This window comes from Geospiza fortis, unplaced genomic scaffold (assembly GCF_000277835.1).
Source record: "Geospiza fortis unplaced genomic scaffold, GeoFor_1.0 scaffold662, whole genome shotgun sequence".
NCBI classification, from domain to species: domain Eukaryota; kingdom Metazoa; phylum Chordata; class Aves; order Passeriformes; family Thraupidae; genus Geospiza; species Geospiza fortis.
In genome coordinates, this window is record NW_005054450.1 from 1,324,494 (window position 1) to 1,340,018 (window position 15,525).

Genomic DNA, 15,525 nt, shown 5'->3' on the forward strand with positions numbered 1-15,525 from the left:
TCTAAGCTTCTCTGTACAATTGTGTGTTAAATATCTCAAGCTTTTATCTACTTCTTTACCTCTCTCTGTAGATACTTAATTGCATATTTTCTCTCTGCTCTTTATGTGTGCTTTGGTCCCTATTTGTAATTTAAGCTCGAAAGACACTGGATCCTTCCTCATTGAAATAGTCCATAATTGCTGACACAGTTTTCATAAACCCATTTATTGCCCTGATAGATTTCTCTTCTTTCTTGAAACACTCCCTTCCTTCCTTCCTTTCTCCTGCACTCTTTTGGGTCTCTGGTTCTGTCCCCATTTTCAAAAATTATGATGTTGGAGAACAATATCCAGGTAAGGAGTATTCAGGTAAGGAGTTAACCTTAGCTATTGCCAGCCCCAGAGACAGTTACCTGGGTTCAGAGTGCCTTGTACAAGGAAAGAGTTGGGCAAAACAGCTTGATGGACCCTCTTTAATTGCTGCTGTGATTTTTCTCCCTGTGACACTACAAGGCCAGAGTCAATACCAGAGGTCTGGCCAGCTGTTTAACTGTCCTCAGCCAAAGGCCTGCACACTGTGTGTTAATCGTTTCTCTGATAAAATGGATGTACAAAAATGTTGTCACCTGCAGTTCTGACTGATTATTTCTTGATTCTGAACTTTAGGTCCCCCTGGCTCCAGATGGCGAGATTATGGGGCTTTGGCTATCATAATGGCAGGAATTGCCTTTGGATTCCACCAGCTCTACAAGGTAATAGGTCCCTTGCTACTCCCACACTGTACTCTTAGAGAAACATGTTATGCTGCTTGTGTCCAAATGTTCATGTTGGTTCCAAGCTGGTGAAGCATCTCTGTTCTCACTGGCACTGCCATTGGTATATTTGAGAAATGTAGACACTTAACATGAAAATGCAGAGTCAAAATGCAGCAAGCAAACAAAACTAGTTTTTAGCTGTGGATCTCAAACTGCTAGCAATAAGGTAATTTCCATTGCTTATGCTCTTGTTGAAGCATATTCTGTTCCTTGGATGCAGCTGCAGAAGGTTCCATGGTAGCTAGAGGAGCGTTGGGACCTATTATGTCCAGTCCACCCTCTTCAGGGGCAGAATGAGGCAGATTTCGTGGCTGTGTCCAGACTTAGGAATTAGTTTTCAGTACCCTGACAAATGTAACCACGAAACTCTTCTTCTGCAACTTCTTTTAGCACTTGCTGTAGAGGGAATTTCTTTTCTCAGCCAGATGTGTGGAAAAATGATCGCTCTGATAAAGGCTGAGATTTGGGGGGTGGGATTGGAGGATGTTTCAGGTAGATTAGAAATAGTGCTTTGCACATCGCTGTTTCCTGAAAAAGTTTTTGTACTCCATGCAGAAATACCTGGTTCCTCTCATCATGGGAGGCAAAGAAGACAGGAAACAACTTCAGAGGATTGAGTCAAACATTTCTGAGATGAGTGGCAGTGTGACACAGACAGGTAAAGATTAATGACTCCATCAATTCACCCCTCAAAGCTTTTTTCCCTGTATCCTCCATTCTGCCAAGACCCCCACCCTTTTCTTTCCCTCCATCTCCACTTTATGTGGTGACTTCATTTATCTGCTCTGAGAATCTGTTCACATTTGCAAATGAAGCCGCCGTCATTTCGGTTTAATTTGAAATTGCTTGTTTACTGTCGGCACGGCCTCAATTAATTATGTTTTTACGGAAAGGCTCCCAACCTCAGAATATTAATAAGGGGAATAAAATGACAGCCTTTCGGAGGGCTGTAAAGTTCATTTTTAATTTCTGCTTCTCTGATGTTTTCAGGGGCTTTTTTTTTTGGTGGTTTCTCCCCACCTTCCATCTGAAAATCCGAGGAAGGGTCAGGAGAGTCTGTAATTACTGTGCCTCTCTGACCTTAGCCACCTTCTATGTTATTGACTCTATAGGGTGTCTGTTCATTACCCGAGGCCCTAATGATGGTCTGGATTAGCTGTTACCTGTCACACCAATAGAGTTTTTAATTTTATTTATTTTATCAGCTTGTTTACTCCCTGTAAGCTTTGGATAAAGTGCCAAAGTAGAAAAAGTTCTACAGCTGGAGTCCAGGAGAAGTTCTTCAGTGTTTGTTGGGGTGTAGGAATACAAGGTGCTCTCTTGAAATGAAAGGGAAAAAGTGCAAAGTATATTCAGTTGGGATGAAAAAACTGAGATTTTCAGCAGTAAGTTTATAAAAATATTGGGGTTGAAGGAACTAGTAGGCTGAGAATGGGAGGATGCTAATTACACTTTTCATTGAAAGGTGAGAAGAAAAGCATCTTTCATTTCTCATGATACCCGAAGGTCAACCCTGAGAGCAGCCTCTTCCCAGACTGGAGTTAGCCCCAGTGTTTGCCTGCAAGAGCCCTTAGATAGATAAATGATACAAACATTGTGTAAGTTCAGGGAGATGTACAAATCATAAACCAATATAATTAAAAGGGAGAGGTTTTAGACGGATATACTGTGGGCTATAGACATCTATACAATGGAAAGATAAACTAGAAATACTGGAGGTTAGATGCAGTGCAGGTAGATTACCCGTAGTGCAAATAAATCATATGGATTAAAGTGAGCAGGCGGGCATAGATAAATTAAATATAGTAGGAATAGAGGCATCTTTGTAGCTAGACAGCAGGAAAGGCGTGGGTGAGTGTGTATATGTGGATGTATCTCAGTTTAACTCTTCTGCTTTTTCTCTTGCAGTGACTCAGTTACAGACAACCTTAGCAGCTGTCCAGGAGCTGCTAATCCAGCAGCAACAGAAAATCCAAGAGCTCACCCAAGAACTGGCTGCTTCTAAGGTACCAACTTCTGACTCTTCACCTTTAGAGCGTTGTCAGTTTTGGAGCATGCATGGCTTCTTTTGTGGGCACATGGAAAGCTCCCATTGGGGTCACAACCCAGCCATCAGCTCTGTATTCAATTGAAAGACTGCATTTAAGCCACTTGTTCAGATCCAGGTAATGGCCAAACATTCTTACTATTTGGGTTCTTGTTTCAATGATTTTGGTCAGCTGAGTGTAACAGGTGGCCCCATTACAACTCTGTTAATGACACACAGTGACCCATTCTCCTTGACTCTTGACTTGACCTTGGCAATAAAACCATCAATTCTGACTAGTTTGTGTTGTTACATGTGTAAATAAAATAACCACTTTTAACGAAAATTGATTTTCTTTCTGGCAATGAGAATTAGTGCTTTACTCCTTGGCCCAAGCATTCTATCAGACAGAAACCGTTGATATGTGAGGCAGGGTGAATGTGAAGCAGTCACATGGAGATGAAGTCTTCCTTTGACTCACAAACTTGGATTGTTCAAGGCCAGGATTGTGGCCACCAGTTATCTTGTGGTGTTCTCTGTACAGGGAGAGTTTTCTGTCACATCCTTTAGGCAGTGTTACAGCCCTTTACCTGTAGCAGGAACAGTTGTCTTCTCCCCTTAGCAGACTTTAATCTGAGGCAGATCCTTTGATGGTGTGTAACTGGTGGGCCACAGCTGACTCTGTGCTGTGCACACTGTACAGGAGGAATCCCTCAGTGGCACAGCTGTAAATGCAACCATGAAAGCCAGTTTATGGTCACAACACTCTGCTTCAATTTTCCTTGGGAACTGTGGCCTGACAGTGGCCTGGAGCCAGTCCGGAAATTGGAAAACTGTTTTCAGGTCTTAAGTGTTAAGATTAAGAACACATGTTGAGCTTTAAGAAGGAAAAAGGCCATAAGTCTTGGTGGTTTAGAGAGTCTTGAAGAAGTTTTCCTTCCCCCCTCTCTACCCCCTGCACTGAAATGGTAGCACACATTGTTATGATATCTAAACCTCATGTGTACAAAGAAAAACTTGGGCAACCCCACAAACCAAAGAATAAAAGCTGTGTTTTCTCAGCTGTAATGTAAGTTTTTATATCTGCTTTTCAAACTCCTACTGGCATGCTGTAAAAAATTAAAAAGAGGGACTTTAAGTAATTAAAAAACGTACATAAAAATTCAAGGCTTGAATTTTCTACAACTGTTTTTAAAGAGACTGGCTAAAAAGCCCCAGATGTCAGATTTTATTTCTAAATCCTAGGCATCTGGCACCATATGTGTTTTGGAAATTTGAGTCCTTTGCAGGCCAGTGAGTGGAAATCACTCCCTTGTTAATGTGCTGCTGTAGCTTTCAAGGTCTTAGAAAGCCAGAACAGTGGCTCCTGGATTCTTGCTGTCTGAGGGCTGGGAGTGTGAATCCTGAGGGAACGCATCTGTAAAACACAGCTACTACAGCCTGAGCCTCTCGCAGCCCTTTGGGTTTGAAGCCCAGAAGTCTCTGTGAGCAGTGCTGGCTGCAGGGTTCCTCTGCAGTAGCTCAAGTCTGTTTAAGAGTAAGAACAAGCAGTTCTGGCTACATCTAGTGGGAACTGCTGAGGAAAAGTTTTTAGTTGTTCCAATTCTGTCTTCCTTTGGTGGGGAATTCATTAGAACTATCTCTGCAGTGATACCAATATGTTTGTTCCTAATGGCTTTTAGCAGAAATTACTGTGGGGTGTGCCAGGCATGAGTATTCTGTGGTCTCATGGCTACAGGAATTACTGGAGCAAAAGGATGGGTAACCATAGACCATATCTGTGCTTAGAAAACTCCCATTTCTCAAGTTCCCAAAAGGGTTAAAAGAAAGAGTGCCAAAAGTATTGTCTGCAGCATGTTATCCTCAGTTAGTTACTCTAATTTCTGCCTGATATCCTGTGGCAATTCTGATGCAATTCTGACAGCAGCTGTACCAGGCTTCCATGAGTTACTTATCCCCACAAAACTGCACTCATTGCCTTGAAATATCCAAGAGACAGTGCCTAGTCCAGCTGCTTCTGGAGATATGACCTGGTAACTCAAGCATAGATCTAATTCTTCAGATCAAGTAGGGAAAATGTTTGCAACTTTCAAGTATGTATTTATCAGCCCACCTCTAAATGCTAGAGTGCAGATACTGGATTCTTTCTTTCATTAGGTTTAGGAGAAATGAGCAAATGGTTTTAAAACAGTTGTTAATATATAATATTCAAATCAGTTGCCTCAGCTAAGTTCAGTCACATGAAGGAGTAAAGGACCTGATCCAGTGCAACTCCCACTGCTATTCAGGATCCTAGTTCTAGTTCTTCTCTAGAAATCATTCAGTAGGTCAGTGCCAAATGATTTGGTTTGCCTCTCTGTGTATTGTTCTCTGTCTGATATGCTGGTGGAAGGCATCCAGTGTTGGCCCAGCTGTGCCTGAATTCTTACAAATGCTGGCCTCCTGAAAAAAGAAATGTCCCCTTGAGATGCTTTAGCAATGGTTGTGCATGGGAGGCAAGACTGGAGACAAGATGAATTAGTCACGCAAACACAAAGCAAATGTTGAATAGTCTAGGCACCTTGAGACAATTATTATTTCTGGTCATTGTGGGGATCTGTTCAAGTACTTCTTAGGGTGGAAGTCGTTTTGCTCAGATGTGAGAGATTTGAAGTGATGGAGCTTATGTACGTTATCCACTGGACTGGAAATTCCCACATGGGAGCAGAAAAAAGGCATAGGAAAAAGTGACATTGGTGAACTATCTTGCAGTTCAGATATTGATCTTTATGTCTTGCTTTTCATGTTCTAGGCCACAACTTCCACCAATTGGATTCTGGAGTCGCAGAATATTAATGAATTGAAATCTGAGATCTACTCTTTAAAAGGACTTCTCCTGAACCGGTATGGGTGCAATGTGTGAGCAGACTGTTGTGGGGGAAGTGCTGCTTTCTGGGATTCCCTCAATCATGGAGAGGAAAGGCATTTCCAACAGGAACTGCCTCTATATCCTGTTACTGCTATTTTAATAGTACCATTTTGCACTCCACTATCACTTTCTGTTTGCAGGTCTCAAAATGCTTTTCAAACTGGCCTTAAATCACAGAGTCCTTAGGGTATTGATACGATTTTTCCTTTTTGTTTGCACTTCCCCCACAGTCAGGATGCCTCTCATCCAGTTGGAGGAATTGACAGCATCTGCACCTGTATTCTGTTTTAGAAAGTCACTTCTGGGTGCAGTTCAGCTGCCTTGCTCATGGTCAGGGCATAGCCAGTATGAAAAGAATCGTGCCACAGCAGAGCACTCACAGAGGACAGGGTGAGCTCAGCCCAGTTCTGCAGTGGCTGCTGGTGGCAGCAGCAGCAGAGGAGGTGAGAGCAGCTCCTGTTCCCACTTCAGTCTCAGGGAGGGCAGTGCTGAGTGTGAGCATTCAGTGCCAGAGAGCAGCCAGCTTTCCCCTGCTCTGCTCCTGTTCGTGGCACCTGCCAGCTCCCCTGAGGGGCATGAGGACCCCCTGGCACATGGCAGACCTTCATCTGACACATCTGCAAACTCCCACAGGCAAGGATGCATGGGAGTGCTACATCAGACATGCTTCTGTGCTTTGCCCTTCATGATGGATGACTCTCTGAGGGCACCAGTGCTCCCCTCGCACTTCTATTTGTCCTGTTTGGCACGTGGAATCTGCTGTTTGTACTGGGCATTGGCCTGCTAGTATCATATCCTTAAAATCCACCTGGAAGGGACTCGGGGCCAGCTTTCCAGCTGGTGCAAGCTGGTATGACTCCATTCAAGTCAGAGGAGCTGAACCAGTTTGTGGCAGCCAGGGCCTGGCCCAAACATGTAAAGTGCATGCTGGGACTGGGAGAAAGGCTCTGGATTGCAATGAGCCAGAATGCAACAGTGGTGTATCACAGTGAGGTGAGAGCCAGGTGGTGAAATTCCCTGGTTCAGGCACCTGGTGTGTCTGACTTCTTGCTCCAGTGGGAATTTTTCTGTACCAATTAATTAGTGATTGTCTTAAAAAGGGACACCCATGTCTTTTCACAGGCAGCATTCCTGAGTGCTAGCTTACTTTGTGAAATTGGCCAAATCAGATCATTTTAGTGCTTCAGACTGCCCAGCTGGGATATTTTCCTTGTGTACAGGCTTGATTGCTGAGTGCTTGTAAAGCACTTTAAGAATCTCTCTGGAGAAGTGAAGTGGCCTTAGTTTTGCTCATTTATGGCAAAGAGACTTGCAGTTTCAGTCTTGCTGAAACCCCTCAGTATTTATAACAAAAGCCCCTTTCTTTCCTTTTCTTTCCCTCTTGTCCTCCCCAAGGAGGCAGTTCCCTCCCTCCCCTTCAGCTCCTAAGATCCCGTCCTGGCAGATCCCAGTGAAGCCAAGCTCACCCTCCAACCCCGTCGTTGCCAACCACAACAGCAGCAGTGACATCTCACCGGTCAGCAACGAGTCCACCACGTCCTCCCCAGTGAAGGAGAACCACAGTCCCGAGGGCTCCAAGGTCAGCTGCCACCTGCTCAGCCCCGAGGAGGCCACCAAGGCCATCGACGTCACCAGCCAGGTGCGCATGGAGGTGCAGGGGGAGGAGGAGAAACGGGAAACCAAAAGGAACGATGAGGAGGAAGAGGACGATGAGGATGATGATGTTAGCCATGTGGATGAGGAGGAATGTCTGGGTGTCCAGACTGAGGACCGGCGAGGAGGGGATGGTCAGATTAATGAGCAGGTGGAAAAGCTACGAAGACCTGAGGGGGCCAGCAACGAGAACGAGATTGACTAAGACACCCTGGCTGCTGCTGCTGCTGCACATCTCCCCCGGCCTGCTGCACTGTCCCCAGTGCCTCTCCCATGTCGTGGAGAGAAAAGCTACCATTCCCTGCAGTGATTCCCCCTTGATTGACCTTGAGCAGGGTTGTGATTGCTCGGTGAACAACACGATTGCCCTGTTTCAGCACAGGGCTTTGCAGTCTTGCAGTGGCTCCTTCTTCCCGTGAGCTGGGGTCACTGCTGGGCTGGCAGACCAATGGCCTTACCATGCACCACAGCTACAGAATACGCCCTCTTACAGAAGCAGTTGGCCTCTTGCTGCATCCTAGAGCCCTTCTATCCAATTTCAGAAACCAGTCTGTCCTGAGCTCCTTGATTTCGCAAGCCTTTAATCCCACATAAGGCCCAAACCAGTTCTCTGTTTCCCAAAATAACCCTGTTTTATTTCTCAAACTACTTGACACTGTGTTGCAAAAAAAAACCCACCCAACCAACCAAAAAAACCCCACCAGAACATTTTAACCTCAAATTCCTCACCAGATCTCAGTCTTGGCTCTTCCAAGCTTTATGCCAAGCCTCAAATTGCTGAAACTACCTAGCATGTAAAAACACTAAATTTCTGTGGGGTCCAAAGAATGCTATTTCCACTCCACATGCTTACATTCATTAGAGTGGCTTGTTGGTAGGGACCAAGTCCAGATGTCATGGAGACATGTCATATATCATGAAATCCATGACAACAGGTGGCTTTGTTGGTGATTGGTCCCCAGTAAAAGGCTTTAGAAGAAGCTGACTCCACTCATGCCAGTTATTACCCTTCCTCCTCCAAAGACAGGGAGCTCACATCAGTTTTTGGCATCTTCTATTTTATTTATAGCTCCCCTGAATGAATGAAAGGATGAACAAACGAATGGGGTGAAATCAGATGCTGAAATAGTTGGTTAATTCTGAATATTTGCAATGGTTTTTTAGCCTTTTTTTCTCCCTAAATGAGAAGAAAAATGATCATAAATGGTACCTCTCCAGTGACAGGCACCTGCTTCAGCAAAGCAGTCTCTCTAGCAGAGAGAACAGCTCCAGTTCTGAGGTTTAACCACTGGCCCTTCTTGCCCAGTCCAGCCTTTTTTTTTGCCCCGTTGGGCCGTACACAAACCAGTGAATTTTAAACCTCTGGCAGTTTGCAGCATTGTGTTTGCAGCTGGTGAAGTGGTGGTGTCCAATGATCCTATTCACTGCATCAGAGCATCTTAGCAGAGCAATTCTTGTAACAACTGAGTCTCACTGTCCTCACCAAGCAAGTGTGCTCGTCTGTGTGATCATGTATAGATTTCAAATATAAAATATGATTGTATATAATTGTAATAAATATGAGTTACCACTATTTAACACCAGGTTATTACTGGATTACTGTGGCTCTTATTTTTGGGAGAAATATGCATGTAGGGTGGTCAGGGGAGGGGAAAGGGAGGGTTACAGAAATCTGGTCCTTCTAAAATGTTTTCCAAAGGACATTTGTGGTTGTTTTTCTGACTGCTCCTAGGCAGTATCAGCAGGAGGCAGTGGTGTGAGTGCAGTGTAAGGTACAGTACACCCAGCTCCAGGAGCGTGGTGCAGAGGCTGGGGTGGATGTACCCCCGGGGTGCAGGGCAGTTCTTCTGTGCCTCTGCTCCCAGCAGGAGGCTCTGCAGGGTGTGGAATAAAGCTCCCCCTGCTCCTTCCACCAGCAGCAGGAGGTGCTGAAGGGAGCGTGTGAGATATCCCATGGCCCCTCAGTGTTATCTCCAGGAGGGAATGCTGTGCTGGATCCCATGACTGGTCTAACCCTGCCATCCCAGTCCAGAAGCCATCGAAGGAGATGGTGTGCAGCAAGTAAATTGTAGCTACTACAGTCCCATCATTGTTCAGCAGAAGGATTTGGCTCCCTTCTGAAAAATGAGGGATTTACTTGATTCCCAAGTATTTGGGTGTCTGGTACACAGTGACATTTTCCTGCTCGGGGGAGTGAAAGGGACCTTCATATTACTGTATTTAGACCTGCTGCTGAATGTGATGATTTCTCATGCCTTAAATGGACGAATATCTTCCCCAGGAGTGAGTGAGTGTGTGTGTGTCTCTCTCTCCCTCTCAGTCTCTCTCTCCACTGTTTAACGTTCACAAAGAACGTCACGTTTAGCTAAAACAGGGCAAATTTGAAAGTGTTTAAAAAGAAAGGCTTTTCTTAAGAGATGACACTTTTCATTTCTCCAGGCCAGGAATCCTTGTGAAAAGAAAACACAACAACACAAGGATGTGATGAAAAAGTATTGTCCTGCCCGTATACATTTTATATACATAGAAGGTTTTGAAAATAGAAAGTGCCTGGACAACAGCAGTTGGTGAAATGTGGAAAATATGTTGCTGAGGTATGTGCCTTGCAGAGTGACTTGCAGGGTTATAGTACAAGCATCCCTGCGGGTTCATTTTTCCCCCCTTTTCCTCCATGCTGACAGTGTTCAATTCATTTACCTCAGGAGTAAAAGGCAGTTTTCTTTAACTACTCTCTTCTGTCCTTTAGTTTTTCTTTCTTAGTACCTTACCAATTCTGTAGGTTTTCTGTATATTGTGCCAATTCTAAAGTTTTTCCTTTCTCCAATCTGATGAGTCCCAGAAAACCCCATCAAGGCCACTGTTGCTCAAAATATGTAACTCTGTGCCTCTGGCTGTTGATGGGGTGCTTTTGTATTTGTTAAAGAGATCCAACCAACCAGCAGAGAATTTGTAAGAAGCCAGACCTTCTAACCTGCAGGTACAGTCTTGAATCACAAGTTCTGTTCCTCTGTGTTGTGTTCCTTCTCTTTCCAGCATAGCAGCAGCTGCAGGAAGAGGATTTTGGTCCTTGTAGCCTGACTACTAATTTTTTTCTTCTTTTTTTTGCTAGAAACAAGCTTCTTAACTCAGCTGCCCTGTGAAATGCTAACCCCACTGGCCTCTTGGCACTGGAAATGGCATCCTATTAATTGAAAGATGACCAGGTAGAGAACGTTTTATCTGCAGAATGAGACAGCAGCAGCAGCTCCCTACGACCTGGCTTATTCAAGTGCTGTTTTACTGTGTACTCTATTTTACATAGGAATAGGAATAACACAGCAGAGAGTTGAGTTCAGTGGGTTCCTAACATGGTTTCTATAGGTCTTTAATAACATATAAAAAAACAGGTGAAGGGAGCTTCCTCTGGACAGTGTCATCTGGCTACGTCTCAGTGAATGCCTGGCACCCTGTGCTTTCTCCTAGAGGAAACAATATCAGACTGGTACTTCCCAGTAATTTGAGAATATAAAAACTTCCTTTTCAATAGCTGCAAGAGAAATGTGGGCTACTCAAAAGGGAGAAAGGGTTAAGAGAGATGTTTCCTGATCATCTCCCTCCAACCTTACCCTCAGATGTGCCCAATTTGTCGTAGTGCATCTTTGTCAAAAGCAGGAAGAATCTTATTTTTATTGTCTTTTGTGTGTTGGTGACATAACCAAACCAACCAAAGTGTTTGGGATCAGAAGGAAGAGGATGTATTTTACTGGTAAGTGTGCCTTGGATTTCACACATGATGGTAAAAAATACTGGCTGATAGGTACAGAGCTGTGACACAGGTTGCTGAGAAAGGCACTTTGGGACCCAGGTGCTGTGCAAGGTCCTGCAGCTTGTAGAGCCCCAGCCCCATGAACTCTGTGCCCTGGAGTGAGAGCCCCAGCCCCGTTCTGGCCACTACCCTGCCCTGAGGCTGGGCTGTGCAGGGGTGAGTGAGGAGCTGCCCCTCAGCCTGCCCTGAGACACACACTGTGCCCTTCCTTGCTGCAGCCTGGGTTCTTCTGGCGAGTGAGAGCTCTTTTCTCTGTTCTCTCTTAATTTTGCCTTCGGCAGAGGGGAGGAAGGTTTGCCAGAAGGTCCATCCTGGTGTGTGCTGGTGACAGAAGTGTGGAAAAGGCCAGGTGCTGTCTGCTCCATTTGCAGTACTTGCTGCAGGAGCAGAGGCTCCTTGCTTTTCCTGTGCTTGGGGAAAGCAAAGGCTCAGGCAGCAGGTCCAAGCTCAGGCAGCAAACCTGTTTGGTTGAAGTCAAGGTCTCCATGCTTGATTAAACCCTCCAGCAGCAGGCTGTGGAGATCTAAATGTTTGCCAAGGGCTTTGGCACAGGAAGCTTTGGAAGGTCCTTTCTGTGTGGTGGTGCTTTCTGTTAAGCATAAATTGTTTGTGCTTGGTGACCACCAAAAACTGATGATGAGCTTGAGCTGTGAGTTTTCCAGCCCTCTCATAACATTGGGTGCTATGCAAGTGCAAAGCAAAAGAAGGGCTTGATCCCCAGGGATTGTAAACATAAATAAAGGGGTGCTGGAAGGTGAAACAAGGGAAATTATTTACCTAAAGGTACAGGAGAGGGCTTCCAGCTTTCTTCATTTTCCCTTTTACTGTCATATCCCCAGACTGTGCTGCTTCCTCAGGAGTCAGCCTGGATGGGCACCTTTGGAGCTGTGTCCACCTGTTATTCTGGTGAAAGGGTGCCTCTCACCACTTCTCACGCTCTTAGAAAGAATATATAAAAAATGGAAATGTACTTAGGGTGAGTTTTGGGGTATCAGGGAAGAGGGAAGATGGAGATCAGGGCCCGACTTCTCCATTTGCTGTGCAGTACAAGCTGCATGCTTTTAGATTGAGGGGCTGGCATGGTCTGTCCAGATCAGGGAAAAAAACAATCCCATCCCCAAAAGGGAGCAAGCACTAACCTAATAAAGGCACCAGCTGGACGAAGGGAAAACCATCTCTTTGGAGAGGAAAAAAAAAAAACAAAACCCAACCTCCTTTCTTTAGAAAAATAATATATTTCATCCAAATAAGGTAAAAATATTTGAAATGGGGCAGAAGTGAGCACTAGGCAGCATCTGTCAGGCCCTTTCTGAAAAGGGGAAGATTATTAAAACTCAATTACAATTTATTTCTGTAAAGTCTTTCAGGCTAAAAATCTCCCCAAATGCTTTGCAAGGACTGCTCAGGGATTACTTACAGTATGGAGCCTCCTAGAACAACACCCTGCCTTTTTTACCAAGCCCCCTCTTTTCTGCTTCTGCTGAAGGAATTCATCCTTCAGGGTTTTATTTTGTTTCTTCTATGTTTGTGCAAATAATGAGAGATGTTTTATGATGCTGGCTGCAAGAACAGCCTGAAGAGGAATAGGAGAGTGACACTGTATTTTTTATTGGTTTAGGTAAAATACTTGCTTTTCTTTGGGACTGTGTCTCCTGTGTGAGAAGGTGATTGGCTGGGTAGGGCTGATTCAGAGGATTGAGAAGTACAACCGGCTTGTTTGTTGCCTATTTTTCTTTCTCTGGCTGTCACTTTGCCAGGCTGCTTGCCCGTGTCTTTGCTCGGCAAGGCTGTTCTGTGCAGGATCCTGCTCGTGTCTGCCTTTCACCTCCCCTCATGTCTATCTCCTCATGCTCTTTCCAACACTTCACAGACTGCTTCCAACTTTGTACCTCTGCTTCTAGAGCTACCACTGAGGTTTTGTGTGTGCACAGCTAGAGTAACACCTGTGTAAAATTTCTTTAACTGATTCAGTTAAACCAGAGCAAATTCTGGGGTGGACATTCTTCCATGAATCCATTCTTCCATGTCTCCATTCTCTTTGAGCAAATTTGCTTTACTTAAGCAGTTTCAACCTTGTGCATATACTAAGGACTGGGTGCTAAATGCTGCAGCTTTCCTGGATTGATGAATTGTTCCTTGCTTTCTGCTCCCTGCACTGTCAATAGCAGGTTCCATGTGAGCCTGTATATCTGCTTACCTGCCTGCTTTTTTGCAGTAATATCAACACTTCCATGGCAGCAGCAGCAGATTTTGGGTGTGAGATGGAGCTTGGGACTCCCTCTTTCTTCACAGGCTCTTCTGTTTGCTAGAACCTGGTGCAGCCTCGAATTGGAAAATCCCAGTACTGCATCTCTTTCTTGCCGTCTTTTTCCCCCCAGTTCTAAAAACTGCAGGCAGAACCTGCTAATTTGTGTGGGAAAAGGGGGAAGTGTGGGGGACACCCCTGGCAGGGGATGTCCCCCCTTGTGCTGTGTGGAGGGGCTGGAGCTGTGCAGCCCTGGGGGACCCTCTGCACAGGGGCTGGGTGGGCAGAGCAGGGGGATCGGGTGCCTCAGGGCAGAGCTGGACCCCTGCTGCCTTGTGGGCACAGCTGGCTCCTCCCCAGACGTGACCTGCAGGGATGGCACCTGGCCACTGGATGAAGGCACTGCTTCCCTCCCAGGGCTGTCTGACTGCTCTGGCCACGGACCAGGACTCTCAGTTTTGCCCAGTTCAGCATGTCAGCTGCAGAGCCCTGGTGGTCAGGCACAGCCCGGCCCTGTCCTGGCATCCCAGGGAGGGTCTGTGGGGCTGTGCCAGCTGCGGGGCTGGGGGCAGGGGCTGCTGGCTGCCACTGCCCTGTGGGGAGGGAGGGAAAGGGCAGGAACGGCTCTGTCTGCCTGTCAGATAAATCTTCAGCTGTTTACTTAAATCCTCAGTGTTTCTTCATTTGTTTGTTTAAGAGTTTTCCTGCCAAAAAAGAGCAAAAGGAAGCAGGGAAGCTGCCTCTGTTGGCCACCCTTCCTCAGCTAGGATGGGCCTGGGGCACTTCATGGGCAAGAGCAGGACTGGGGCAAGGACACCCTGCCTTGCTCTGGGAAGATGAAGGGGTGTGCTTCAGGATGGACCATGTTCCTATCTCCTGAGCAATGCCTGACCCTTGTGAGGGAAGTGTCTGAGGGACTCCAGTGAGCCCACTTCTTGCCGCAGGGCTGGCGTGAAGAACTTGTCATCCCTTCCAGCACCTTCTTTACCTACAAATGCCCAGTGCCTTTTTTCCCTCTTTGCCCACACCCATTTGGTAGGGTTTCCATGTGACAGTGTCTGCCACAGAGGACTCAAAGGCCATTACAAGTACAATAGCAGCAGCAACTGCCCCGTTTTTGTCTTGATATTAGAACAAGTGACCTTGCCTGGTGCCTGCTGCTTCCCGGGGCTCACCAGGGGCAGGGCTGTGGGTGCAGGGCTGTGGGTGCAGGACTGCAATAACACCACCTGCAAGGGCTTGGAACAAATGCAGTAGTGAGACTTTGATTTGTTCAACTTGCAGCTTCTCCCAGAGCTCAGCCATTCTTTTATGAAGTCCAGTCAGAGTACAACTGAGAAAAGGCAGGTTCCAGCAAAAGCTTTCCAGCAATGAATTGTGTTGTTCCTGTCCCCTGTCCCCACCTGGAAACAAGGCCATTTAAATATTCCATGTGCTGTGGGCAGAGCTCCAGTGAGAACAAACCTCTGGGCTCCAAGGTTGGATTAGGGGCATGTTCAGATAATGACATCTGAAAACAGGACGGCTGGGAGCTGCAGCAGAGCAACGAGGGGGCTTTGAAAGAGAGAGGAGTCTAATCCTCTCTGCTAATAAGGAGGCAGCTGCTGCCAAAGCACCAGGCTTGGCAGGCGCTGCTTTGCTGCTCCCGGGTTCTCTGACGGTGGCAGAGGCACAAAGGCCCAGCTGCTTCCATGAGGCTGGGGAAGAGCCACACGGGCAGGGTGAAACAAGAGCAGTTTGACACGAGGTGCTGCAAGGTGCCTGTCCTGTTTAGTCATTCAACCACCTCCTCAAGCAAGAAGACAACTTGATCACTTACAACTTTGGGGTTTTTTTTTCCAGTTTTTATTGAGTGAAAATGTCAAACCTTGCATCAGTCATGCAAAAAAAAAAAAATCAAATAAATAAAACACATATATTAAATTTCTAATAGCACTAAATTCAAGTGGAAAAATATTCAGTTCTTAATAACGCAGGTGCTGAAGAGACCAGATTCAAGTAAATCAGAGCACACCATCCTGTTTAGGGTGTTTTTTTTCACTTTCTGCATTTTTGTCTCAAAACCTATATATATATCTATATATCTATATATAT

At 45.8% G+C, this 15,525-nt stretch overlaps 1 protein-coding gene across 1 annotated transcript in view; it reads left to right on the forward strand.

Moving 5' to 3' along the window:
* Positions 1 to 8,969, forward strand: part of PEX14 (peroxisomal biogenesis factor 14) — a 62,912-nt gene extending 53,943 nt beyond the window's left edge. Inside the window, exons 5-9 of the mRNA XM_005427723.2 lie at positions 646 to 731; positions 1,350 to 1,452; positions 2,703 to 2,800; positions 5,612 to 5,703; positions 7,124 to 8,969. Of these exons, the coding sequence (XP_005427780.1) occupies positions 646 to 731; positions 1,350 to 1,452; positions 2,703 to 2,800; positions 5,612 to 5,703; positions 7,124 to 7,586 (842 nt within the window). The 3' untranslated portion in view covers positions 7,587 to 8,969. The remainder of the gene's footprint in view (positions 1 to 645; positions 732 to 1,349; positions 1,453 to 2,702; positions 2,801 to 5,611; positions 5,704 to 7,123) is intronic.
* The last annotated feature ends 6,556 nt before the right edge of the window (positions 8,970 to 15,525 follow it).